The sequence below is a fragment of the Wasmannia auropunctata genome, unplaced genomic scaffold, assembly GCF_000956235.1.
Source record: "Wasmannia auropunctata unplaced genomic scaffold, wasmannia.A_1.0 LD336069.1, whole genome shotgun sequence".
Lineage (NCBI taxonomy): Eukaryota > Metazoa > Arthropoda > Insecta > Hymenoptera > Formicidae > Wasmannia > Wasmannia auropunctata.
In genome coordinates, this window is record NW_012026821.1 from 472,809 (window position 1) to 499,317 (window position 26,509).

Below are 26,509 nucleotides of genomic sequence, written 5' to 3' on the forward strand. Positions count from 1 at the left end.
TTAGGAATTGAGCCCATTTTACATTAAGATGTACCCACCGAAGGAAATTATTTACAAAACTTTTATTCAATACATCACAAATTGATTATTAATAAATAATCGATGCGTGATGGCTCTCCATTAATTAAATTATTATTGTGAATTATTACTGTGTATTATTCATACAATTCGTGTGCTGCTCCACGTTTTTAAATTGAAAACGATAGGAAAAATTGTAATTAAATCGACGTCAAATTCCAATTTTTTTTGCTGCTATATAAATCCCATAAAATATTTACTTACAAATAGTTCGTAATAATACGTCATGTACTTATGAATTATGGAAACTAGTTAACGCTAATCGTTAATTGTTCATAGAAAATGTTTCGATAATAACAATGCGGAGCAATTCACGTCGCCGTCTGTCTGCTCAAGCGTCGCCGTGTGAATGATAGCACGGCGACCTTGTGTACGCAACTATCTACCACAAAAATAAACCCCAAGGCTTTTGTCATCAGCATTTTCTCCATAGAATATTCAATGTATTGTAAAATAACTACCAAATATTCTATAACCGAATATTTTCCGATTGCTTACATTTTGAATTTCAATGATTAAACTGTCGCCGCGTATTTCGCGGTTTAACGTAACAATAAATTGAATAAGGTACGCGAATATAATTCTTTTTATATTATACAAATCAAAATTTTTCTCACTTCTCGATTTCTCTCTTTTTTTCTTTTGCGCAAATATATTTCAGTATATCTCCTTTTTCGTACAAGCTATAATGTATGTTACCTGTTCGCTTTCGGAGGCTGATTCCTGCATCCGTCGCGGAGGGTTGACTCGTAGGACCATGATGGTATTACGATCGATTTCTTTGAAAAATCCGAGACAATGGGATAACTGTAGGTGGCAAGGCCTGTAAGAATTCAATATCTATTACCTCCCGTTGCCTGAGTTTTCTTCGTATTTATTTTAAAATTTTACTAATATTTGTGTTTATCAATATTTATACAATCATGTTGCAAAAATTATATATTAACATATATTTTTATTTTTCTTAGATATTATAGATTGAAATTATATACAGGATCCCCTTAAAAAGTTTGGAAACGCTCAAATATCTGGAAAACGATCAATTCTAGCGAAATTGCATTTGTAAGAAATAAAATTACAGGGTTTAAAAAATGTATCTAACGGTGATAAGAGTTTGGGTGATAAGACTTTAGGTGGAGTCTGTAAGATCATACAAAGCACAATTGAATTTCTTAAATCGAACCTTCCATTTTTTTATTGCATATTCTTGTAACTTATTTCAAGAATTTTTCAGAACACTATGACAATACCAACTTTCCGTAACAAAATAAAATACTTTTTCGTAAAGTAAATAAAAAATAGTCGGTTTCATTTAAAAAATTCAACTTGATTTTTGTGTGATTTTGCAGACTCCACTCAAAGTCAAACTCTTATCACCGTTAGATACATTTTTTTTTAATCATAATTTACTTTTTAAAAAAAGCAAATTTTTCGGTAAAATTGATCGTTTTCGAGATATTTTAGTTTTTGGACTTTTTGAGAGTCATGTATATGTATATATTTTTTTTCTACTAAAATATTAATAACTCGCAACTTTAATTAAGAATGATAATAAATTATCAAAAGTACTGAAAAATGTATACGTAAAAATACATAAAATAGAAACAAAAAAATAGAACTAAATAGGCATTTGTTTCTGTCAAAACAAGAATCCCATGTCCATGAACATATCTTATACATTTAGCTGATGATATCTGTTTTCTCTACATTTTGCGGCGCAAAACGCGCCACGTTCTATGCATTGCAGCGCTCAAATGGGTTGCCACCAGATATGGTGAAGCTGCATGTTATTCTAAGGGAGATACGTATCCTAACAATGAGACGTGTGGGCGGCACAGGATTCACGTACCAAAATGGACGCGATGTACGAAAGATATCGATGTATCGGGCTACGTATATACTATTTTCGTTTCTAACAATACCGTGAGATAAATTCTTGACGCGCCGCAATAGTTAGTAAATGTCGTTGTGAGATGCATAATGCATAATAAAATCGCGCAACACACGTGCGGAAATTGTTTTCAACCATAATTGCCAATTATTGTAAGCAAAAGACTTACCATATTATAGTTCAATTGTCTCAACTATTGCAAGTAATAATAAGAGAAATTAGAAAAAATGGAATTAATTCTCTAATAATTTTGTGCACGTAATAATCTTGCAAAAAATCTATGTACATTCAACAAAATTTTAAAAATGTTACAGTTAAAAATATTACATACTTATTAGTGCGCACATAAACAGAGCCAAAAAGTATTTTACGTCGCGGATAAAGCTGAATATCCTTTCGATTAATGTTCTCATTGCCTGCAGTCGTAATAAATTTTCTTCAAAGTTTGAAAAACGCTCGATCGAGTAAATCGAAGGACTTCTAGTTCCGCGACTACAAAATCGTTCCTTTACACAGGCAGACAAGACAGAAGAGGCCCGACGGCGACCATGACAGGATTTGGCATTTATTCACGATCCTTGGTCTCATGGGCGGCCCATGCCGCATTTGCTCGTCGTCTAACATGATGACGCTCGGCGGGATCTCAATATGCACGGCCGGTTATCGGCTCTAAAGGGATCATTAACATTATCTGCTGTAGGATGTATTATTGCCATATTACCGGCGTAACGATATATCTTTCCATGGTAGCAAAATGAGATTGCCGGCGGCAACCCTTTAGCACGTAAAGTACTTGCCGCCGTACTTTGCGCTTTTGCACTTATATTTTGTATTGTCGGCATCGACTAAAGAGACTAAAGAGACTTGTTTTTTTAATTAAGGGAAATTTCGCATCATAGATACTTATGTATATTATAAAGATGATTAATTATAATTTACGAATTATTGAAATATGCGAATCGCAATCACAATTGTCATTATTAAAAATTTTACGATATTAAAATCGTTAACAGAATTTATACAACCCGCCGAGGGAACAACATTCAACGTGCATACGCATTTTGTAGATTCAAATGGAGATGGTATTATTAATTTTCAATGTCTCTATTTTTGACAGATGCCACGGTGGTAGCTCTCGAGGAGGATGTTCCACGGGGGCGGAAGTGGCGGGTACGGCGCAAGTTCCGACTACCAGCAGCAGTCTCAACAGCAGCAGCAGCAACACGGGCAACAGCTCCAGGCACCCGTCTACGTTCCATCGTCTAGACCGGCGATTCCATCTGCAGCCACGGCGGCGCAATATCACTCCTTCCCTACTTCGCCTTCGCCCGCATGGTACAATGACCTTTGAAAAATCGTTGATACGCGCGCGACACACGTGCTTGAAATCGCATTACAACTGAACGTAAAATATGCTTGATCCTTTGAAGGGAGAAGACAGCATCGTGGCAACACGGAGTGGAGACGTATGCGGCGCATCACGCGCTCGCCGGACACACGAGCGGCACCGCGGCGGCGATGGGTCCGCACGCTGGGCCTGGCCATCCGCACGCGGGACATCCGCATGCGGCGCATCCCCATTCAACCCTCGCTGCGGCCGCGGCCGCACCGTTCTATGCGCAGAACGTCGCGATGATGTCCTCGTGGCGCGCTTACGACAGCGCCGGCTTTCAACGTGCATCGCCTTATGGTTCGTACATGTGATTTTTGATGAACGAGATGTAAAAGTTTTTTGCGCTAGTGTTTCAGTAGATGCTATAATAATAGCTTATACGCACTTGGAATAAAATATGATACGATTAAATAATACCAATATTGATATTTCTGAAATAGAGAAAATGAGGAAAGTTATAATTGGAATGTTCGTCTTGAAAAAGTAATTAATCAGTATTATCAGTGTAAGTATCAGAATAACGAACAAACTCTAAACTCTTTCTTAATTAAACAATATTGACTAGATAAATATTAATTAGTTATATCAGTGTGGTTGTATTAAGTTATATTATAATTATTGATATTATGCTCTTTATTCGCTGCAACGTAAAAATCTCACTAATGTAATTGGATTTCATTCGCCTATTCTGCCCTATACTTTTACTCGCGATGGCGCGTGAAAACGGAGGTGCTCGTATCGCTTTTCGTTGGCGTGCATCACGCGTGAAGTTGCAATGATAAACAAACAAAAGTTATGGGAACTACCCGTACGCCGCGGCGATAAGATATGTAGGCATGCAATTTCCTATGGTGCCGATTAGTTTATCGAAACCGCAGACGATATCACGAATGGAGTTCGCGAGGCGAGGTACCCGTGGAATTTTTAAACGTACCGTTTCTGCGATGCGACTTAAAACCTTCTGGTGAATCTTTTATTTTCATGTTGCTGAGAGACGAGGGCTTTCTAATCGAAACTTTCTAAGTGAATCATGCGCAGTAATAACAACCGCTTGACGAAATTGTCTCATTTAACTTTTTATAAGATTTTATAGTTAGGTATTATTCACGGGCATCGTGTCGTATAGTTGTGACTCTTTTGACGATACCCGACAATAAAATAACGTATTAACGTGCGTAAAAAGAAGCATTTAACTTCGTGATTAACGCTGACTTCGTGACAGCACTGCTCGGAAGAAAAACGCTGCGCCGAGACGAGGAGAAAGAAGCTACTTTCCTTCGCGGATGCTATTCGCCACCGTGCACGCGGCGGGCCATGTGCGATGGATAAGTGATAGCGGTGTCTTTGAAGTGAGCCGGGTCGATCCCGCGGTCAAGTGTTTTACAGCGTACCGACGGGAAATCGGTTCAGAGAGCTAGCGCGGGCGGATGCTTCCTCTGGAGAGTGCAGGAACAGTCCGTCGCGCATTCTCTGCCATGCTTTGCTCCGTACTAACTTTAAATCCCGCTACGGGTGTCCTCGAGTTACGTCTAGATAAGATGTAAAGAACGGTCTTATCTCGACAGTTCAGCGCGGATGAAACAGATCTCGGATATTCACGCGTGGTGACGAGTAGAATTAGCATTAAAAATAAAAGACGAATGTCGCGTGATACACGTGAAGAGAAACTTGGAAAAGTTTGTAGTGAAGTTAACATCGTCATATGTAAAATAGAATCTAAATCTCTTATTTTTCGCGATTTATTGTTAGCGTTTTTAAATTATCTTTAATCATATAATATTTCATTATTGTTGGAATTTCTTGCTAATTTCAAAATTTGTACTAGCTTCGATCTCTGGTCTATAAATGACAATAAACGTTAAATTAATAAACTTGTTAATCAATCGAATATGAAAATGATTACAGACACCGCGATGGATTTCCAGTTCGGTGAGGGTCGCGAGTGCGTAAATTGCGGCGCGATATCGACGCCGCTCTGGCGGAGAGATGGCACTGGCCATTATCTTTGCAATGCATGCGGACTTTATCACAAGATGAATGGCATGAATAGGCCGCTCATCAAGCCCTCAAAACGCCTGGTAAGTTCATCCATAAATGATCATAATAATGTTTCACCAGTATGCCTATATATGTAATATATGTATTCATTTTTCGAAAAACCACCTTTCTATACCATGAAAAAGTAATATAGGATGTTGTATTCGCGAAAAGAATTTAATTTTTAACAATAATTTTTAGCATCAAATTTTACTAAATTAACAAAGATATTTACAAGTACCTTCATATATTAAGTTGTTTCACATCTTTAACATTAATTAAATATCTTTTAAAAGAGATCTGTTTGATTTTTCTAACAAGAATATCCTATTCACGATAATTGCATTTGCATCACTTGAGCCGTCTTGACATGTGTTACAAATGGGACAGATGTCGGAATTTCAGACCGCGACAAGGCGACTTGGGCTGTGCTGTACAAATTGCGGCACCCGCACCACCACTTTGTGGAGGCGCAACAACGAGGGTGAACCAGTATGCAACGCTTGTGGATTATACTTCAAATTACACGGGGTCAATAGGCCGCTAGCCATGCGGAAGGATGGCATACAAACAAGAAAAAGAAAACCGAAAAAGACCCCAGAGCAGAATGCTAGATCGTCCCAGGGAGACCATGAAACCACTGCCTCGACTACATCCTCCCCTTCCACAGGTTGGTAAATACTAAATTTCTCTTTTCTCTTGTGCAGATATGTACGAAATATAAAAATATTAAACTCTAAAGTAGATAATAAACTTGTATTTTAGTACATAAGTAAACTAAAGAAGCAATAATTTTATAGGAATTTCAATTTTATACAACTCATTATTTACAATTTAAAAATTCGCTTTTTAATTTTAAATTATATTTATCATATATATCAATATATTAAAATAATTTCCTTTATATTTATTTATTAATTAAGTATTCATGTCCGATTTCTTTACTTCCGTTATTATTTACAACCGTTTATTGTGAATGTCGCGAATATTTCTACAGAGTTGAAGAACAATCAGCAACAGCAGCAACAACAGCAGCAGCATCAGATCGAGGTGCCAAAGTCATCAGGCTCATCGACATCGACCGATAGACCTGTTTACCTCGGACATACCTCTCTCCTGGCCACTGGAAGTGTACCTGCTGTGAAAACGGAACCGCGGAGCTGCGACGGCGTCGTTGGTCAGCCGTACTCATCTTATTATCAACATCCCCATCAACTTGCCGTTACAAGTGAGCACCAGCAACAGAGTTATTACAGCACCCAGGAGGCGCCGTATCATCATCAACATCATGTCACTACAGCGGCTAAATTACTCGCGTCCTCGTAATTGTTTAGCAATTGAAGTTCGTTCGCTAGAAATCGCCACGAAAACAGATTTAGACGCGTCAAGAGATTGGATAAGATTTTTTCGCAGTATGGATTAATCAAGAATTTACCAAGAAACTTATATGAAAGATTGCGTTATTAATAATGAATTATTAATAATGAGTTATTAATAATGAATTTAGAAATGAAGATTGTGATTGAAATGTCATCCGATTGTTTGGAAAGACAGCAAAAGAGAATAACGAAATTAACGATTAATATACTTCTTTGACAAAAAAAATGTGGAAGAAGAATTCTTCTACAACATGGGACTAGTCAGTGACGTGCAAATTGTTTTGAAATTTAAAGAAAAAATGTCGGCAATGTCGGCAAGAAGCTGAAATATTATGAATTCAAGAGAACGGTACTATTTCTCAAAAAAAGAATACGTAAGTTTTCGAAAGGTGATTATATTATATAGAAATCTATGCGCGAACACTTTAATGTGTAATAAAATAATATAAGACGAGAAATATCAACACAATGTGTCTCTCAAAAACTTTGATTTTCAACGTGTCGTTAATAGATAAAAAGAGAACTGGATCTCTAGTCAATGACAGAGATAAACAAGTTATAAAATACGACGCGTATTGAAAATTATTTCACTAGTTTTTAGCGATAGTAAATTGGAATCACGAGAAAATAAGACAAAACTATAAAATGCTAATGTGAGATGCAGCATATTTCCATATTTAACTACGCGCTTTTTGCGTTTGAATATCCAAGATACATGTAAATAGCTGAGTTACAATATAATTAGTATGACAGTGCTTCCTGGTTTGACAAAAGCGCAAAGATACTTAATAAAAATGATGGATTGGCAAGGCTCGTGTGCAACAAATAGAAATATGATCTTTGCATTTGAAGAGCAATGAAACATTGCACTTATCAAGCTGCTACTTTTCAGTTTTCTAATCAGATAGTAATATTTCGACTTCTTGATTAAAACGAAAGATGTCCAACGTTATTTAAATGTCGAAATAATATTTTTTATACTTTTTTCGATTATTTCACAATTTTTTTGTTACACAACAAATGCACGCGCAACCAGAGTACTTAATTGTAAATAATCTTCATGGTAAACTATTGCAATATTAGAAATAGATAGATTTTTTCGGCCTCGACGACTTCATTGCTTTACTTACTATTATACTGGATTAAGACTTTTACTTAACTCTCTAGACTTGAAACATGTATTTTGCGTAAAATGTTTTTTATGGTAAAAGAGAAATTACTATTTATCGTGCTTGCCTGATTTATCGGTAAATAATAAGCAATTAAATTTATAATCATAAGAAATAAGTGAAACAGATGCAAATTATTAATTGCAGTGGCCGAGGTTGATTTTTCGAGGCACGAATACAATATTATCAGATTTAGCCATAATCCCTGCACGAATATAATAATGATTCACTTTGAAAGATAAATAGGAAAAAGTCTGATAAGCCATTCTTATATAATTTATTGATTCGAAGCCGTTGCCACGGTTTCTTGACGAATATGTTTAATTAATATTAATCAAGAATGAATGATTGTGTATAGTTCCTCTGTGTAACACTACTTCTGCGATGCGCAATAAATAATTTTACTCAATTAAAATGACAGAGAAGTTGCATTCTTCTTCTCAGCTAAAGAAAGAGAGATCCTATTCAAAATAACATGACTTAAACTTAATGTCGAATAAAAGATAAATCAATCACGTTGTACTTCTTTAGTTTGTTAAAATACCCGCAATAATAGCGATGTTATAAGATAATTTGAAGTTTTATCTTAAATGTTTGTATATGGACAAATAAATTATTCAATGTGGAATTAATATTGATATAAAGTATCTTATAACATAATGCACATATAATATTTGTAAAATCAAACGCTTTTCTATATCTTTTGAATTGTATTATCGATAAATGAAAAGATTTAAAAACTTTTCTGTCGAGTAAAATTCAGAATACGCGATTAATTATAATATACGCGAAAATAATAAATTAAAAAAAAAACTGTGAAGTTTTATTTAGTGTATTTTTATGTATTCTCCAAGCATCAAACGATATTGTAAATCAAGAAAATAAATTTTTTTTAATAAAAAGAGATTGCAATTTTGATTCTACAAAAAAATTGTTAATTAATTAAATAATTTTGCGTTTATTTTTCTGGCAAAAATTTGAAATAATTATTATTTTTCTTTTTACCGGACTGAAGAGTTGAATACGACTGTCTCTGGAATAATTTCACAATCGAACAATGATGTCACGCTCGATCAGTCTATCGCAAATATTATTCTTCCGCGTTTTGACGTTCAAAGTGACATGTCGGACAAATCCAACTTACCTCCGTCCATTTCCACCACCAACGAGTTAAGTCTCCCTCAAACAGGGGTGCGTTCCACGTCCTGACAGAGTTTGCCTTCGTTCGCGAGCCCGGTCGGACGATCTTGATCATTGCTCGGATTGCGCGATTCATATTCGAATCACGAAAACACGCCCGATTTGTGTCATCTTGAGTTTATTACACTAAACAAAAAATGGGTAAATATCTATTTTAATTTAGTCAATCATAAATAAAAATAATACATATTTCGATCATAATATGATTGCGTGTAATAGAAATTGCTTAAAAAATAACGAAGAATTTCTTTGTAATAAAGTTAATTTGTAATTAATAGTAATTTTTCTAAAATTAATCTCAATGCAAATTTTTAACTGGCAAATGATGAAACATTTCTCATAATAGGAAGAACTCTGCCCACACCAGTGACCTGTAAAGTGTGTGGTGATCGATCATATGGGAAACATTACGGTGTTTATTGCTGCGATGGTTGCTCGTGTTTTTTCAAGAGATCTGTGCGTCGCGGCGCTTTATTCACTTGCACAAGTTCGTACTTGTTTAACCCAGAAGTAGTAAAATATATAGAATATCTCAGTATCAAAAGAATACTAGGAAATGCTGCGCGCGCGTGTAAATATCACATAGTATCATATTAATAATCAGGCCTGTAATCCTTCAGATAGTGATGGATCTTGTACCGTTGACAAAGCTAGACGAAATTGGTGTCCACATTGCCGTCTAAAGAAATGCTTCTCGGTTGGTATGAATACAGCGGGTAAGTAAAATATTTAACATATTTAAAAAGATATTTCTTAATACTTGAATACTTATTGTTAGTGAATCAAGTTTTAAAATTGATACAAAATGTTAACTACAGATTATTTTTTGAAGATTATTTGTTGTCTACATTTGTACAAAGATCAAGACATATTACCAATTGTTTGCATTGTTTTGCACAAAGTTACAATTTAAACATCTTTATTCCTGTAAGAATTATAATTGTCACTTTTTCTCAAAATCAAATAAATTTAATTTTAATTTAATTTATAAATTTATTCCCATTCTAAATAATATTAAGTTAAATCGATATGAAATCTAATACTGAACATAAAATCACCGCCGACAAGTAAACATAGTAGCAAGGTGCTAACGAACTCAACGAGATACAAACAATGGCTGGGGTAGGACACGTGCCTTCACCCTTAACGCTATTCAGAAAAGTTAATTGACAGCGGAATCGTAATCTGGACAATCGATGTTAATCTCACATTTATCTTATATTCTTTTATTTCGGTAAGATATATATTTTGTAACTCAATATTAGTAACACACAAACATTGTGTTAAATAAATAAAAAATGTAAGAATTATAGAAGAAACTGAGAAAGAAACTTAAATCTGTTAGAAATAACGAAGACAAATTGCGATAGGCATCTTTCATGGATAATCCCGTAAATAATTTAGTAGTAGCCATTGCCATAACGTGTCATGTGAAATGACATCGAGTGTCAACTCCGGTCGTCAGCTCTTAAGTACACAAAGCATACCCTATGATCGGAGAACTAAAGCCACCCTACTGGAATTGTTCAACTCTAACATCGTTGTTATGCGCACCTTCACATCAATTAAAATACAGACGTAAATGTTAAATAAAATTATATAATAAAAAATATAGAAATATATTTAAATTTTAGATATGTTTTAACAAATTTTTTAATCGCTGTCCGAATAATCTCTTACCTTCTGGAAATGTTTATTCTATTCGTTTTAAAATCAATTAATAAATCAATTATAAAAATTATTGGTATATAAATTTACGAAAAATAATGTTCTTTATATTTTTATATAAGGTATATTGTTGAGTTTTTAAAGCAAATATTTTCACAGCGGTGCAGGAAGAACGAGGACCGCGTGCTCGAAATAATGCGCTCTCAAATCCGCATAATTCTAACGTTACCTGGAAGCCTAGAATCGATTCATCAACGACTTTTTGTGCACGCTTTAATAACTCCGAGATATATTTGCCTTTCAAGAACTCCACACTGAATAATACTCTAATGACAAAGACATTACGCGAGTCTGAAACCAGAGAGAATATTTTCTTTCCTGTCATGTCACGCCATGCACAGCCGACAAGGATTATATCGCCCGGTAATTTTCTTTCTTTGGAATATTTAAGTTATCCAACTCTCGACCAAATTTATCGAACCACTGCTGTATTCCTAATAAAATATAAAGGCTTATTAATTCTTTTTTTAAATCAATTTCGATAGTTTCAGAGAGAAACTCTGCGGAATAATGCATTTACAGTAATTGCGATTACATTTTTCCGATAATGCAATTGAAGTTTATATTGTATACAGGCACGGCTATACAGTATGAAATATCCGCGCAAATATTCCTGGCTGCTATTCGGAATGCACGTCATCACCGAGATTTTTCGATACTGGATGAGGAGGAGCAAAATAAGATTCTTCGTCGTGGATGGTCCGCTCTTTTTGTTTTACGCGCAGCCACGTGGCCGATTGATTTAATGAATATACGAGGGCAAGGTGCAACGAGTAACGACAGTGCTTCAGCCTGCATAATTACAACGCGCACTGCAATCGCAAAATTGCAACTCGACGATGTCGAATTGTGTATTTTAGACACGTTTGCGCTATGTCGTCCCGGTAAATAAAAGCTAATGGATATCAGCACATAAAATCCGTATAACTTTTCGATAACGTATGCGTAAATTTCTCGATGATAAAATCATGATTACAGCGATAAATCATTCGAAATTACAGAGATCGCCGATACTACCAACGGTTTCCACGTAATGTCACAAGCGAGAAATAACGCCGTGGAAGCTCTAATACGACATCTTCAACAGCGAGACGATCGCGAGAACAAACTGGCGAGGATTCTATTTATTCTACCTGTTCTCACTGGATGTTGTTCTCGAGAATTGGCTGAGGAATTGTTTGCACCAATTATCGGCGACGCAGATCTGGAAAGAGTTATCGCATCTGTACGATAAATCTCTCGCAACAATAAAAATATTTAATCGATACTCGCACATTATCAGATCTGATTTAATGGATATTAATCTATAATCTATATGATAATCAAGATACACAATAAATATATAATATGGTCAATAAGAAATATAAAAGTATATACAGAGTGAATCAGAATGCATGATTGTTTAGTGATAGTTTTTTTTGTACTTATTTTCACCCTAATTTAATTGATCTTGTCCCTGCAGTGGCGTTTATTTGCAGTCTACATTAGTTGGAACATATGCCTGCCTTTATTATATTTGGAAAATATTAAAAATATCAGATATAAAACATTGTACGATTAATGATTTTTTGATTGTTGAAGATAACTTTGTAACATTTATGGAACCTATAAAAATGTCATCGTTATTTTGTAGATACATACGTAAGGAAATAAAATGTTAGCTGTTACACTCAATCATAATGTAAAGAATAAAACCAAAAAATTAACCATAAACCATAGAATAAAGATAATAACTAACTGATATTGTAACATTGACAATCCTTCATATATTCCTTAAGATATAAAATATACTTTTTTATTGATAACAAAATAGAAATTCAGAAAAAACACTATATTTAATACAACGTATAGAACTCGGAGAAGAGATTTAGTTGGCTAAATGACCCAATAAAATTTGCATATGATAACGCATCTATATCATTTATTTGACGGAGACAAGCTAGCAAGAAAGTAACGAATATTCTGTAACGAACGTACGGTAATGTATGTAAGTACTTGCAAGCTCATAAACTGATCGATCGAAGTGATGGGCGATTATTTTAAAGGTATATGACGAAATGAAAAGTATGTCGGTTAAATTTAACATAAAATTGCGCATTAGAAATTTTAGTGCGTGCTATTACTTAATGTATAGTAATTAATGTATAATATATTCCTATCTTAAAATTGCCGCGTTGAAGCCTCTTTTCCCCAATGTTTAAAAATTCATATCTTCCAGAAACATAAAGATATAGACTTCTTTCTGGGCAAACGCGCGCCTGTTATGTACTAGTAATGTTAAAATTGATGTTAATATTTCACCTCTCACTCTATCACAATTGTAAGTCTAGCACTCCCATAACAAAAAAAGTTTGACTATGCCATAATTAAATGTTCATTCATTACTAATTTATGAATTTTTGCTCTAGTCACGAATTTCTGGCTTCTACCCATTCGCAGGAAATTAATATCAAAAGTGGGGGAGAAGGGGTACCGATAAACGATTGTCTCCAATTTTTTTTAATAATAAGAATGCTAGGTTCACAATATATGTACCTGCCTAATTGTTATCACTACAAATATCACTTAATTACCTCTGAATCGGCCGTGGAACATCTCATTAAGAAAAATGACTGGCGATGGTTACAAAATGATCGTGGAATCAGCGGATTTTTTCGGGTTTCCATATGATGGGTAAACAAGAATGAGGATTAAGTTATTACATCGTCCGATATATTTGATTTTGAATTGCGATTATCACGTAATTTACAATCTCGACTACTGCACACTAATAAACAACTGTCCGTTTGCATAAATATAATGCAATGTACGTAATAAAACAATACTTTAGCGTGTGACATGACACTGCTTGTAAGGGGAATAATGGTTAAATGTGCGAAATTACGCGAAAAGACAAACGTCGAAACGCCGCAAATTAATATCGCATCTGCGCAAAAAATATACTACTGGTAGAAAAAAAACCTGAGAGAGAGGACATGAGTGCCCTCATGCCTGCACTAACACCCCCTGGAGAAATGGATGTAAACTACGTAGCAACATTCACTCTGACACAACTGAGAAATTATTTTTTCAACGTTGGCAGTCTTGTCTCCAAGATCAATTCGGGCTGTTCGGGCCCGTTGGTCATTCCTAACCTAATACTGTAAATTTACTGTAGCGAGCATCTTATCAAATATTACTTCCGGAAATTATTAGAGATGCGATGTACGAAGCTTTTATTAGCGGTTACCGTTTAGCTGATGTGTCACATGGCAAACCCTATTATGTTTACTGTATCGAGATTCTGGAGTCAAAGACTGGCACTCGATATTTTATCGAGAGAAGATACAGCGAATTTAGTGCATTACATCGTAAGGTACAGTACGAAAATATCAATTATTAATAACTGATATAATAATAAAAGAAAAAAGCACTCGTTTATGATCAATCTTTCCATTACATTTCTTTTAATACGATATTATAAAAATGTATTATTCTTTTTCAGCTGAAGAAGGATAATTCAGATATTGCACCGTTTCCACCAAAAAGAGTAAGAAACTCGCAACCGAAAGTATTGGAACAGCGACGAGCTGCTTTGGAATTGTATATACAAAAAATGCTAAGTCTATTAGCAACAAAACAACAAGTTCTCAATTTTCTAGGTATAGAAAGCCAAGAAACTGCGTTCCAGCAAAGGTATTTAGATAGATTAAATTAATAGAAAAGTAAGATAAATATATTGTGTTCCTAATTTGTAAAGAAATGACAATGTTTTTTTTGTGTAAGATATATTTATTATAATAACACTTGTTAAATTAGCAAAATAAAATTTAGCGCTTAAATATTTTATTGAAATTTTTATAAACATTGTAGCATGGTGAAGTTTTAACAGTAGCAATTAATTTTGTCATTTTTAACTTTTTAAGGATACATAAAGCTGCAGATAGTTCAACGCATAACCAACCAAACATGTTGGGACATCATCCGGTCTTGACTTTTCACTGTGATCCATATGTTCCAGCTGACTCAACCAGCAGTCTCACAGATATTGTAACTAATGGTGTTTTACTAGGTATATATAAATCTTGATATTATGAGTGATTTTAAAGGTTGAAACAAGTATAAGATGTACTTTTTATAAGTGGATAAGTTTATTTTTTTTGCACTTTTTAAAATAATATACTGAGATAATTTTTGATGTATATATCAAAGTGAAGAAAATGATAAATTTAATATTTTTATTTTATATAGAATCTCATGTATATAATATATAGCATATATGTGTTATGTCTAAAATTCAAAGCATATTTGACAAATGAGCAAGCAAGAGAAAATGCCACTGCATATGATTTATATAGCTCAGTGATTTGGATTGACGCTAGGATTTAGTAGCAATTTATAATTTAACTTTTATATTAATGTCCATTGCTTTTTTCCTTTTAACAACATATATCTCGATGTGTATAACTTTATTCTTTACTTTCGCTTTTTAAACGTAACATTTAAATGTGACTGACGAAATTGTATGTAAAATTTGTTTGTAGACAGGTACATACTCAAAGTTTAATTATATTTATTTTATAGATTTGATTTTATATACTATATAGTTGATAAAAAAATATCTGATTTTCCAATATGACAAATATGTAACATTATGTGTAAGAAATGTTATAAGAGAAATAAAATTAATAATGCTAAATTATTAATTATGCTTTGCGTACTTGTTCAAAAATAAATGAATACAAATAAATTTTTTATTTGATCGTACTGAACAATAGATTGTTATATGTATGCATACAGTACCATGTGAAAGACCCCTTTTTTTTCTCGGCTACGGGCTAACCAGTTTTCGGTCTAATTATTTTAGTTGCTATAGTTTAGTGCCATGCACAGTCATATTGGCACAGTAATATTTGTTTTGATATATAATACTATAATTATACTGACTATAATGCATTAATTTTCGAAACAATTTTGGCGTAGACAAGATGTTTCTATAAGTTGACATATATCGGATAATTCGAAAACACATTCGGTTACAATAAACAATAAAAAGCTCGTTGCTCGAGTGAGGACATGGCTTAAGAGAAGGTAAACCTTGCTAGAGAAATATAAAGTTTTGCGAGAAATAGAAAGAAAAAGAAAGAAAAATATAGCATATATAATACACGATTAGCACGGACACGAACCACGTTCTAATGCTATGATAAATGATTTGATCGACAATGTTGTATAGACGTGGTACGTGGTTCCTTTTTTGAAAACGTGGGGCGCTAGTGTACGGAGGAAGCATTCTTGTTCTCATTGTCAGTTGGCATATACATTGGACTGGACTCGGAGTGAATTCTCATTTCTCCAGTTCTCCACATCGTGCAGTTCGATGCAAACGCGACTGAAAAAGTTAAAGGGTCATGTCGGCGGAGCTGATCGGAGTCGATCGGAGTTGATCGACTCTCGTCGTTCAACACCCCGACAACGGTGAACGGCGACAACGGCGGCGGTCGGCGAGTGGCGACAACCATCGGTGAAGCACGGTGACGGGTGAAGCTTCGCGGACTGGCAGTGGTGGGCTCCGAGCCGAGCTGCCGAATGAGACTGTGACGCCAGCAAAGCGGATTGCGACTTCCGTCTCTGTCTCTCGCGCTTTGTCTCACCTCTGCACAATGAAAGTACGCGCGAGAGTACGTAGAGTGTGAGTGGGGTGACACGGTGTGTTGGCGAAAAAGAAGAGGCGAAAGAAAAAACGGTGAGGGAAGGTGGGAGAGAAATCGTCCGTTTCGCGAGCCGTCATGGCTGATGTGAATCATTGTGAGCGATTCTCGTAGGAAACCGATAACAAATGACGCCGCGGGTGATTCATTAGGGTGGTGAAAAATCGCGGTCTCCATCTCGCGATACAACAATACAACGGTGTGTTTCGATATCTCTCTGGGCATCTGTCGACTGCGAGACTCGACCGAGTGTGCCGAGCAGTGTGCCGACTGCCATTTGATCCGCGATCGCTGGAACAGCTCCATGCCGAAGCTTCACGAGAGGAAGACGTGATAAAAACGAGAAAGAGAGAGAGAGTGAAAGGAGAGAGAGAGAGAGAGACGGTTTTTCGTGCGTGTCCTCGGCGGTGCGTGTCCGGTGCTACACGATGAACGGGTTAAGCCTGAGTGAACTGTGTTGCCTGTTCTGTTGTCCGCCCTGCCCGTCCAGAATCGCAGACAAATTGGCCTTCCTACCGCCCGAGCCTACGTACACGTTCGTCGAGGACGAGGGCTCCAAGTTCTCCATCTCTCTGTCGGAACGCGCCGAGTGGCAGTACACCGAGCGCGAGAAGGAGTCGGTCGAGGGCTTTTATGCGAGGACGTCACGCGGCAACCGTATAGCATGCCTGTTCGTACGTTGCTCGGCGACCGCGCGTTTCACCATCCTCTTTTCACACGGCAACGCCGTCGATCTCGGCCAGATGTCGAGCTTCTACCTCGGGCTGGGCTCGCGCATAAACTGCAATATATTCAGCTACGATTACTCGGGCTACGGGGTGTCGGGTGGCAAACCGTCCGAGAAGAACCTCTACGCGGACATCGACGCCGCGTGGCACGCACTACGTACACGGTACGGCATCAGTCCGGAGAACATCATTCTCTACGGCCAGAGCATCGGCACTGTGCCCACAGTCGATCTCGCTGCAAGATACGAGGTTGGCGCGGTAGTGCTGCATTCACCGCTCATGTCCGGGATGCGAGTTGCTTTCCCAAAAACCAAAAGAACTTGGTTCTTTGATGCTTTCACTAGGTAAGCGAACAAATTCTCCTCGGTCAAATAACTTTTTGGTTACAGAAGATGTGTGAAAGTCTTCGTGTGTTTTATCAGGCCAGATGAGACGGACGGATGGCATCAATATACATTTTATCCATTCTTTCTAATTAGTTTTCGAGTTTTTTAAAATGATCAGGTACTACGTGAAGAGATAAATAAGTATATAATAAATTATTTTTTCTAAAGATGCCAAACACCTAGAAATTGGTTTCTATATTGTAACATTTGATAAAGAAACATCCATAGGGCTGATAATTAAAAAGTCACAATGATCAATAAAAAAAAAACAATGAGTTAGTGCAACAAACATATTTTTATTACAGTTTGTTTTGAAACAGGTATTAAATGGTTTACGAGATTGTATTTTCCATTCAAATGTGAATGGTATACCTTCGATGTAAAATCACTATCTGAGAAGCTACACAAGTGTACAGCCAAACAAATGTGTATTTGTGTCATGTGGATATAAACTTATGAAACTTACGTGTTGCATTCGTGTTGTGATTCGTCTTTCTAATCAGTTTTCTACAGATTTTATGATATCTGTCAATGTCTACATTGTTTATTCACATCTTTCTATATCTGATCGTTTTGCATGTGCTTTATTTTTTTTGCTCTATAAGTATGTTTTTAAATAAAAAATTATTTTAAATCTTTATATACTTAATGACAATTTTTTTAATTTAATACGATTTATTTTTGTAAAAGGATTCTGTATTTAGGAGCTAATATATATTGATTGCAAATTATAATTTTTGATTTAAAATAATTTTAAATAATATCTATTTGACATTAACCAAAACAAAAAGGTATAAAATTTAACGAGCTATTATAAAAATTTTACATTGCCTTTAGTAACAATGTTTAATTGCTAGTTTTTGTTTCTTTGCAGCATAGATAAAGTGCCGAAGGTAACGTCTCCTGTTCTGGTCATTCACGGCACCGAAGACGAAGTTATAAATTTTAGCCATGGTCTGGCGATTTACGAAAGATGTCCACGAGCAGTGGAACCATTATGGGTTGAGGTATTAAAATAATTAATATATTATATTATTCAAAAGTGCTTAATATTTTCTTTAGCATATTTTATTTATATTATTCTTACTTAATCTGTGCTTTCTATAAGCCAAATTAAAGATTGCTAAATATGTATGAAAATGTTTAAATACAAATATGTAATGAGCATTTTGATTGACAAAATATCCAATATACATTCCATTAAACGTATGATAATATTAATATTATATGATTATTTTTCAGGGTGCCGGACACAATGATGTAGAGTTATACAATCAATACCTCGAACGACTGAAACAATTTGTTAGCGTGGAATTGATAAACTGACGGCGACTCAGCCTCTCCCAAAGTCAGGGAGGACAGGGAGGGGGCCATATGCATGCAAACAGCCAAGGACGTACCGTTTCCAACAACTCTAATACCGTCAGTTCCATTTCGACAAGCTCTCCAACGGAAAAACTTGTCTAGCAGTCGCCTCCCACAGGGGAGAAGACACCTGTCCTTCCCTGTGACGAGGAATCATCTTTTGCCTCTGTAGATGATGTATTCTTCTTTCCGTGCGAACAGCAGCAGGCTGTAAATCAGGAAACTTATTATTCAGAGTCAGTCAAGAAAACGCGTTCCAAAGATGAGTACCCAAGTGCCGATGGTAATCCGAAAAAATCCAGTGTCAAGTCGGAGAATAAGAACTCGAAGCAGAAAGATTCTTCTCCATGCACAAAAGATAAAGACCAGAGTAAAGTTGTCGCCACTGAAGCAGTGACCGATTGTCACAATTTTCATCAATTTTTGAATCATACTGGAAAGATCGCCAAGAAACATACCTATCTACCAAAAAATTTGAAAAACCCCTTTGCTCACAGTCAAAAAAATATTGTCCACAGAAGCTTAAAGAATTCATTTGGTCAAAATCAGGAAAAGACAGATAGCCAAAGAACTCATACAACTTTAATTGATATACTTGTGGAGGATTGTCGACAATGTGCGATTGGAGAGAAATCGGTTGCATCATTTTCCAATGTTTCTGGTGATGTTAAAAAGGATGTTACTGATTGTAGAGGTACTCTTACTCAGTCCACCGAAAAAAAGTCTCCTGGATCTCGATTCAAGTACAACTGCATAGAATCGGCATTGGACTCGATTAACACTAATAAAGACAGCAAGCAACGTTATTACAATAAAATCTCTATTGTAGATAACATTACAAAGTTTAAAAGGCCTGATACAACACACACAAAAAATACGGAACTCACGAAGAAGTTTCCTTGGAATTGCACGTGTACTAAAACGAAGAGAAATCTCGACAAGTGCAAGGAACAGGAGAAGAACGATTCTGCCGAGAGCTTTGATTCCTGTAATGACGCAAAGCAGTTAAAGAAGAAGAAACCTGCTTGTAGTCCATTGAAAAAATTCGGCCGATCATCTCTGTCAGTGGGCGCGGACAAAATTGCGATAAATTTGCCCAAGTATTCTCCCTGCGCAAGCAGATTAGCCGCAAGCTCAAAAATTTTGTCGTCTGATCGAGTGGCAGATCCAGAGAGTCCGCTTCACGTTCCACGCTCGAGGAGTCCATCTCACGTCGATGTGCAAACCGAGAACAACCCTTCGAAGCATTCGGAGAAAACGTCGATACAGGCCAGTTTATCACTCAACATACAACAATTTCAAAAAACTCGGTATACTCTGCGTAGCAAGAGTGTAGGTGACAGCTGCGTAACGTCCCCAACAAGTGAAGCGACTACCGTAAGTTACTCGCCTACTGGTACAGAGATATTATCCCTAGAAGAAGTCGGACCGCATACGTCGCATACATCATCGGCCGAAGGCTCGGGTAGTAGTTATTCAGAGGTCAAAGAAAAACTGGACGCCGAATGTTCTGACAAAGTCAGAAGAGCGACTTTGGAGACAAAGTGTTAATGATTCGTGAACTCTCGACGGCACGCCAAACCAGTGTTTTACGCCATTCTTTCTTCCACGTATATACATATATATATATATATACGTATTTTACGTAAAACGATCATGCAATTCCGTATGCGCGCGGTAAACCCATAGCGGGCTGTAATCGCGTTAGTGAGAAACTGTACACAAAGGCGAATATATATACGCGACATACATTTATAAAATTTATTATATTTCTAGATACGCGAGAGTATATATACTTGTGCATATTGAATATTCTTATCTACATATATACACACACTCAAACGCACGTGTGTTGCGTACACGCGTGGATATTAAGACATTAAGACCTGTTTTTGCAAAATAGGCTACAGAACGTTGTTGCGACAAATGTGTCGAGTATTATTATTTTTATTATTCTCTTTAAAATTAGGATATCCAATGGTTCCCGTGTGATTGTCGAAACATTTCTTTGCCTCGAGAAAGTGCGACGGACGTTGATAGCATGCAGTGAAAAGGTATCTCGCTGAATATCCGCATTTTCTTAATTTATTAAAAAATTAGTGTCATTAAGTTTTTTTTTTTTTATTGAGCTAAAGCTTTTAATCCTTTAGCTGTAGATGGCACATACATACATTCTAAGCAAGTTGCCTCATTTGCGGAAGGCGTACATGTATGCTCTCGTAAGATAGGACCGTGCGACCGTGCGCGCGCGAATTAGATTTACGGAAGCAAGAGGAAATGTCTCTCGAAATCTTTCCAAGTTTTTTTTTCTTCACTTGTCGAGCAGATCTGGTTCAGCGAGAAAATGCGGATCTTTTCAAATTGCATGTTTTTGCGAGTGATTGGTATTTGTACAATGCCAGTGATGAACGATAGTTGTAACAGTAATGAGGGCATTTGTTCTTATATCCGTGATGAAGACCTGTTCTTACAGTCGGACAGGAGAATTGGAAATCTTCCAAGTTAATAAAGATTTTAGCACGCGGCGGTCACAGGCGTCACAGCACAGTTTGGAATTAGCAAACTGAAATAAGAAATTATAATGATGAGCACGCAGTGCGTCCCACAAGAACGTCTTTGTTGGAATCTGAATAGGACAAAAATCTTGTCAACAACAATAAGAATGCAAATAGTTAGGGACAATATTACTGCCAAACTTGACTATGAATTAATTAATTTCTAAGAAAGTGAGAAAATGCATGTGAAGGACCTCGTCTATATAGGTACGTTTCTCGTTAGTATTTTTATATCTCGGTAATGTAAATACAATACAGTAAATGATTTTTTTCTTTATCGATGTATGCGACAGTGTAAGGCGGTTGCGTGGAATGCCAATTGCGTAGATAATCGTGAAATGCACTCTTTTGCGTAAAGCAATTTTGCTACTTCTTAAGGCATTCTATAAATTGTTGATACTTTTTACCTGTCAAAATTGTTTATCGGATATCGCGATATCAATGTTCGCGAAGTGAAAAAAGTTTTAAGACGATCGATTTTACCTACTAAGATAGGAAGTGATACATCGTAAGTGTAAGTCGGTTTTTACCGTTCAGGCTACTTGTGCCACAATGTCCTCGTAACTTGTTGGAGATGTTACAAGCGGAAAAATAAGAAAATGCGACAGACGTACGAAGAAGTGAAGAAAATAATGCAACTTAGTTACGTAAAAGCAAGATTTTGCTATGCTTTACACGGCATCCTTTTTCACGACAAAGCTTCGTTCAATCTACACGGTGATTCAAATATCTGTAATAGATCTGATGATGGAGACATTTAAGCAAGAATAGATTAGTGGATTTTTCAAGTTATCCAAATATTTTTTATTAGTATTGAATGATAAATAGGTACTAGGCATTACAAATCTATCAAAAGACGTTTCAGAGACTATTTCTTTGGCAAATTTATAGTTGACTTTTTTTTGCTTTGGGAAGTTGAAAAAGACAACGGGGAATCTTAACCCCATAGAAAATTAATTCTGGGCTACAATATGTAAGAAATAGGAATTTCATACGTAAATAATGCATATTATAAAATTAAACGAAATATGTACACTGTGATACTAAGATTTAATTTCTTGGCAAATATTACGTTAAAAAATTCATAAAGGAATAATTTTATACTCATACCATTTCAAATATGAGACTTTGTGTTTGATATTTTGTTATTACAATAAATTATGATATTAATACTTTTATATTTAGAGATCTAAATGTAATGGTATTTGGACATCTCTTGATATTTGTTGAGAGCTTAAAGTAAAATCGATTTTTATAATTCGGAAATATTCGGCTTAAACAATCTTGTTACGAGAATTGGTAAAAAAAAAATGTAAAAAATAAAGCACTGAAAATAAGATATCCTATACATGCATGTAACATTTATAAATTCAGTAATTTAAATGAAATAGAACAATACTTTTTCTTTATAATTCTCAAAAATAATGGTACTATTTGTTCTCAGATTATTATTAATATTGAATAGTCTACTTATAAGCATATAATACAAGCATGATTATCATTTAGATATTCTCTAAAATTAACTTACACTTTATACTCTTACTTTCGTTGCACTATACATTTATCAAATTCTTACTTGAATGTCTCCATATTTCGTTTTCATGAGCGACAATATCCCGTATTTATATCGCATATTTAACGTTAGATGTAGCCGTCGAATTCTGAATCCAATTTATTTAATATGAAAAATCTATTTAACATTGTGTGGCGAACTGACGATTATATTATCACATGTGATATGTGATAACATAATGTTGAATGAGGTGCCAATAAGTCAATGTTTACTTTAAAACTATTCTGTTTGTATTGTCCAAATCTCTTTCATTTTGCACGGAACATATACATATACTCGTATATTAACAGGGCCGGCTGCAGAAATGAGTAAAGTATCTATAAGATACGTTTGCAATATTCCAAATTTGTGAGAAACAGATATAAAAAGCGAATGTACGGTAAAAACATTGGTTTATTTTTTTTTCTATATTTACGGAACATTCTGTTCTGATAAACTTTACTTTCGCAGCAATTCGATTATGTATTCTGGTCTCAAATCTTTACCATAATCTACAAACATTAGTGCAATGTATAAAAATCGATAAAAATTTACAAAGATATTATTAGGGAAAGGAGGGAATGAAGGTAGTAAAATGGCAGAAAATTAAAAATTCGGAGCGGCAGAAAAACTTAGAGCCGGTTTTGTATCCTATAGTTCCTGTTGTCATATCGCAATTTATATTCAAAATGTACTCCATACCTCGTGATACCATTGTGCATCAGTTTTTATTTCTTTTATTCCCAACCGATTTCTACATAACTATCGCTGTTGATCGCTGTTTTTATTCGCGATCGATTTCAGTGATTAATAATTTAGAAGGCTAAGATATAAAACTCGCAATAAGAATTATGTTGTTCGTCAGAGAGATTTGTATAATACCTATCGATTTCGATATACTTGAATTCTCCTACTTTTTTCTTTTAATTTTTAGCGTAAACATCTCCCTCTCTCTTCTTTTCCTCTCTCCCTTTCTCTCTTACTTTTGCTCGCGTTTCTTCGCTGTCCCTCTCCTTCACACGCTCGCAAATGATCGACCGGTTTTGAACAGTACTATCGTCTTTCACGATCGCGTCGTCTGGAAAGAAACTGGTACTCTCGATGCTCTCCAAGCGAGTACCGCGGATTCACGTCATTCACGATGCGTTGATATTCATAACTGTACATAATAGCGTGTAAATTAAGTAATAGGCAAAAAAAAGCAACATTACGTATTCGATGTTCTTTTCGGTCGTGTCTAATGTACTTAACAAAGGGGAGAATCCGTGTTTAAGGACAAAAAACGCGTTTTGATAGCGAAGCGATTATAGCTGTGATTGTTGAAGGTAAAAGTAAGGGAGAGACATTGTGAGAGAGAAGCTATATTTAGATGAATGCGGGAAGCTTTATTGTAAACGCGTACGTTTGAGAGGAAATGGAAGAAAGAGAAGGAAAGGCTTGTCCTCGAACAAATATTGGAATCGTTTATTTAGCGCATAAGAACATAATTAGGGAAATAATGACATATGTTTCTTTATATAAGAACGCGTAGGAAAAGCGTAGAAACACCGCTAGATACATATACCCGAATAAGAAGGATCATTTTAGAGTTTTATACTTCCATCGCACTTGACTTGGGCGTACTATCATCGCGCAGTACTTTACTAATCCTGTGGAAAACGTTAACACAATGTATAATTATGATGTAAATTACATGTTTAAGCACATATTATCAATTTAACGTGTTTTATTTAACTAATGATAAAGACCTGAAGGAGGGGGGGGGGGAGCGGAAGGATAATATCTATAATAGAAATTATTGCGAATTAAAGTATAATATAATTGAGAAATAATTTATTATTAGAGCAATATTCAGAGATGAAGCATTTTTTGTACATCGAATTAATATGACTGATAAAGTTATTTATACATCGCAATATAGCAAGGATTATTTATAAGACGATACTTTCTCATGTTTTCTTTTATCATAAATTAAAATCCAAGTAAATGCTATAAATTAACTATAATCTTAACTTAAACTATTATCTCTTGAACGAATATTATCGTTTATTAAGATATAACGTTTTGACAATAAAAAATAAATGCGATTCGAGTAAATTGCGTTGCTTTACAGTTTACGTTGAATATTGTAACGTTGCAGATTTGAATCGTTCGTACATTGATAGCATATGTTTCTAATCATTTTCGAAAATATAACATACTTGCGCATGTAGATTGTCGCCAATGCGCTACTTTGTCTCGAAGGTCAATGCATTTCTGCGACGAAGAAGAAGAAAACGTTGTGCCATGTATATAGGCTGGTTTACCACTCCGACCGGCACCTCCGCGACTCACCTGCGCTGAAACCTGATGCCAACGATAAAAATGAAAACAGGTTACACGGCAGCTCGCGCTCGAATGGCCACGCTGCACCTCTAAAGAACAAACCAAGTCGCTTCGAGGAAGAGACCATCTTTTTCGTTATCGTATGCATCCCTAATTAACTGTTATACTCTCTTTCGATTGTGAATCCTTTAATTCTTTATTCATTCTTTCAAACATTTCCTTTACGAAAACCGTCAAGGTATCATTAACTCCCATCAGTTTCAGTGTTAAATTTTAAATGATTGGACATGAATAGATCTTTATAAATCACATTCTCGTAATATCAATAAACAACAGAAGTTTACTGTTTCTCAAACAATTTTAAATAAAACTTTACTTCAATTATACATATAATCTAGATTTTTTAAATTAAGATTTCTTGCTTAAGACTTATAATTATTGATAGAAAAGCAGTAAAAATAATATTGTTTTATAAACAAGATAATTTTTTGGTTAAAAAAAATTATCTTGTAATTGATAAAAGAATCCGGAGATAAAAAATTATTGCGAATAATTTTTGTCATATATGTATACCGTAATCAATCGAAATTTATCGTTGGGTAATTGGGTATGAGCCCAAGTTTGATTGTGTATACTTTTGATTGATTTCCCTTATGCCATTAACCTATAATCAATATATACATAATAGTCTGATAATCGCGGAAAATTATGATTTATTGCAGCACGATGAACGAGCGAGCAAGTTCAAGCAATTTATACGCGAAAAACAACGTTTAAAAAATTGATTTTTTATCTTTCTTCCAAAGAGATCCAAAGAGAAAAAATATTTGAATTTGTCGAATTCAAAGAAAATAATTAATAATTATAGAAAAATTTATTAGAGACCCCAAAAATTAAAAAAGAATGAGTATAGTGTCAAAAATCGATTTTGTATGATTTTTAATTTCTATTCATTTTGATGACAGAAATAATTAACAATTTGAGATTATATTTTTTTAGATGAAATATCGATGCGATAAGATACGCAATAAAA

General features: G+C 35.2%; 5 protein-coding genes across 6 annotated transcripts in view; all 5 read left to right on the forward strand.

The window, feature by feature from the left end:
* The window catches only part of LOC105449998 (GATA-binding factor A-like), a 45,806-nt gene extending 37,116 nt beyond the window's left edge, over nt 1–8,690 (forward strand). Inside the window, exons 2-6 of one of the 2 annotated variants that reach the window (XM_011689532.1) lie at nt 3,087–3,304; nt 3,400–3,659; nt 5,268–5,440; nt 5,790–6,069; nt 6,397–8,690. In XM_011689532.1, the coding sequence (XP_011687834.1) occupies nt 3,114–3,304; nt 3,400–3,659; nt 5,268–5,440; nt 5,790–6,069; nt 6,397–6,725 (1,233 nt within the window). In that variant the 5' untranslated portion in view covers nt 3,087–3,113 and the 3' untranslated portion in view covers nt 6,726–8,690. The remainder of the gene's footprint in view (nt 1–3,086; nt 3,305–3,399; nt 3,660–5,267; nt 5,441–5,789; nt 6,070–6,396) is intronic. The other variant, XM_011689533.1, reaches the window with a different exon arrangement.
* Nucleotides 8,691–9,096: 406 nt separating this feature from the next.
* LOC105450220 (nuclear receptor subfamily 2 group E member 1) lies at nt 9,097–12,576 on the forward strand. Its single transcript, XM_011689967.1, has 7 exons — nt 9,097–9,288; nt 9,494–9,634; nt 9,768–9,863; nt 10,349–10,381; nt 10,975–11,238; nt 11,451–11,759; nt 11,877–12,576. Exons 1-7 carry the CDS (start codon nt 9,285–9,287, stop codon nt 12,107–12,109), a joined length of 1,080 nt encoding a protein of 359 aa, XP_011688269.1. The 5' UTR covers nt 9,097–9,284; the 3' UTR covers nt 12,110–12,576.
* A 1,381-nt stretch (nt 12,577–13,957) lies between these two features.
* LOC105449999 (sorting nexin-24-like) lies at nt 13,958–15,560 on the forward strand. Its single transcript, XM_011689534.1, has 3 exons — nt 13,958–14,230; nt 14,360–14,550; nt 14,781–15,560. Exons 1-3 carry the CDS (start codon nt 14,078–14,080, stop codon nt 14,941–14,943), a joined length of 507 nt encoding a protein of 168 aa, XP_011687836.1. The 5' UTR covers nt 13,958–14,077; the 3' UTR covers nt 14,944–15,560.
* A 1,418-nt stretch (nt 15,561–16,978) lies between these two features.
* LOC105450000 (alpha/beta hydrolase domain-containing protein 17B) lies at nt 16,979–19,152 on the forward strand. Its single transcript, XM_011689536.1, has 3 exons — nt 16,979–17,637; nt 18,554–18,686; nt 18,922–19,152. Exons 1-3 carry the CDS (start codon nt 16,994–16,996, stop codon nt 19,003–19,005), a joined length of 861 nt encoding a protein of 286 aa, XP_011687838.1. The 5' UTR covers nt 16,979–16,993; the 3' UTR covers nt 19,006–19,152.
* On the forward strand, nt 19,054–24,866 carry LOC105450221. The gene is made up of 2 exons (XM_011689968.1): nt 19,054–19,101; nt 19,147–24,866. Exons 1-2 carry the CDS (start codon nt 19,054–19,056, stop codon nt 20,593–20,595), a joined length of 1,497 nt encoding a protein of 498 aa, XP_011688270.1. The 3' UTR covers nt 20,596–24,866.
* Nucleotides 24,867–26,509: the final 1,643 nt, after the last annotated feature.

Excerpts from the sequence above, each read along its gene's own strand:
- LOC105449999 (XM_011689534.1), top strand. The coding sequence starts at position 14,078 with ATGTACGAAGCTTTTATTAGCGGTTACCGTTTAGCTGATGTGTCACAT. Across the intron at positions 14,231-14,359 it reads TTAGTGCATTACATCGTAAG|CTGAAGAAGGATAATTCAGA; the intron begins GTACAGTACGAA and ends ATTCTTTTTCAG. Across the intron at positions 14,551-14,780 it reads GAAACTGCGTTCCAGCAAAG|GATACATAAAGCTGCAGATA; the intron begins GTATTTAGATAG and ends TAACTTTTTAAG.
- LOC105450220 (XM_011689967.1), top strand. Across the intron at positions 9,635-9,767 it reads CGCTTTATTCACTTGCACAA|ATAGTGATGGATCTTGTACC; the intron begins GTTCGTACTTGT and ends GTAATCCTTCAG. Across the intron at positions 11,239-11,450 it reads GACAAGGATTATATCGCCCG|GCACGGCTATACAGTATGAA; the intron begins GTAATTTTCTTT and ends TATTGTATACAG.
- LOC105450000 (XM_011689536.1), top strand. The coding sequence starts at position 16,994 with ATGAACGGGTTAAGCCTGAGTGAACTGTGTTGCCTGTTCTGTTGTCCG. Across the intron at positions 17,638-18,553 it reads TTCTTTGATGCTTTCACTAG|CATAGATAAAGTGCCGAAGG; the intron begins GTAAGCGAACAA and ends GTTTCTTTGCAG. Across the intron at positions 18,687-18,921 it reads TGGAACCATTATGGGTTGAG|GGTGCCGGACACAATGATGT; the intron begins GTATTAAAATAA and ends ATTATTTTTCAG.
- LOC105450221 (XM_011689968.1), top strand. The coding sequence starts at position 19,054 with ATGCATGCAAACAGCCAAGGACGTACCGTTTCCAACAACTCTAATACC. Across the intron at positions 19,102-19,146 it reads TTTCCAACAACTCTAATACC|CAGTCGCCTCCCACAGGGGA; the intron begins GTCAGTTCCATT and ends AAACTTGTCTAG.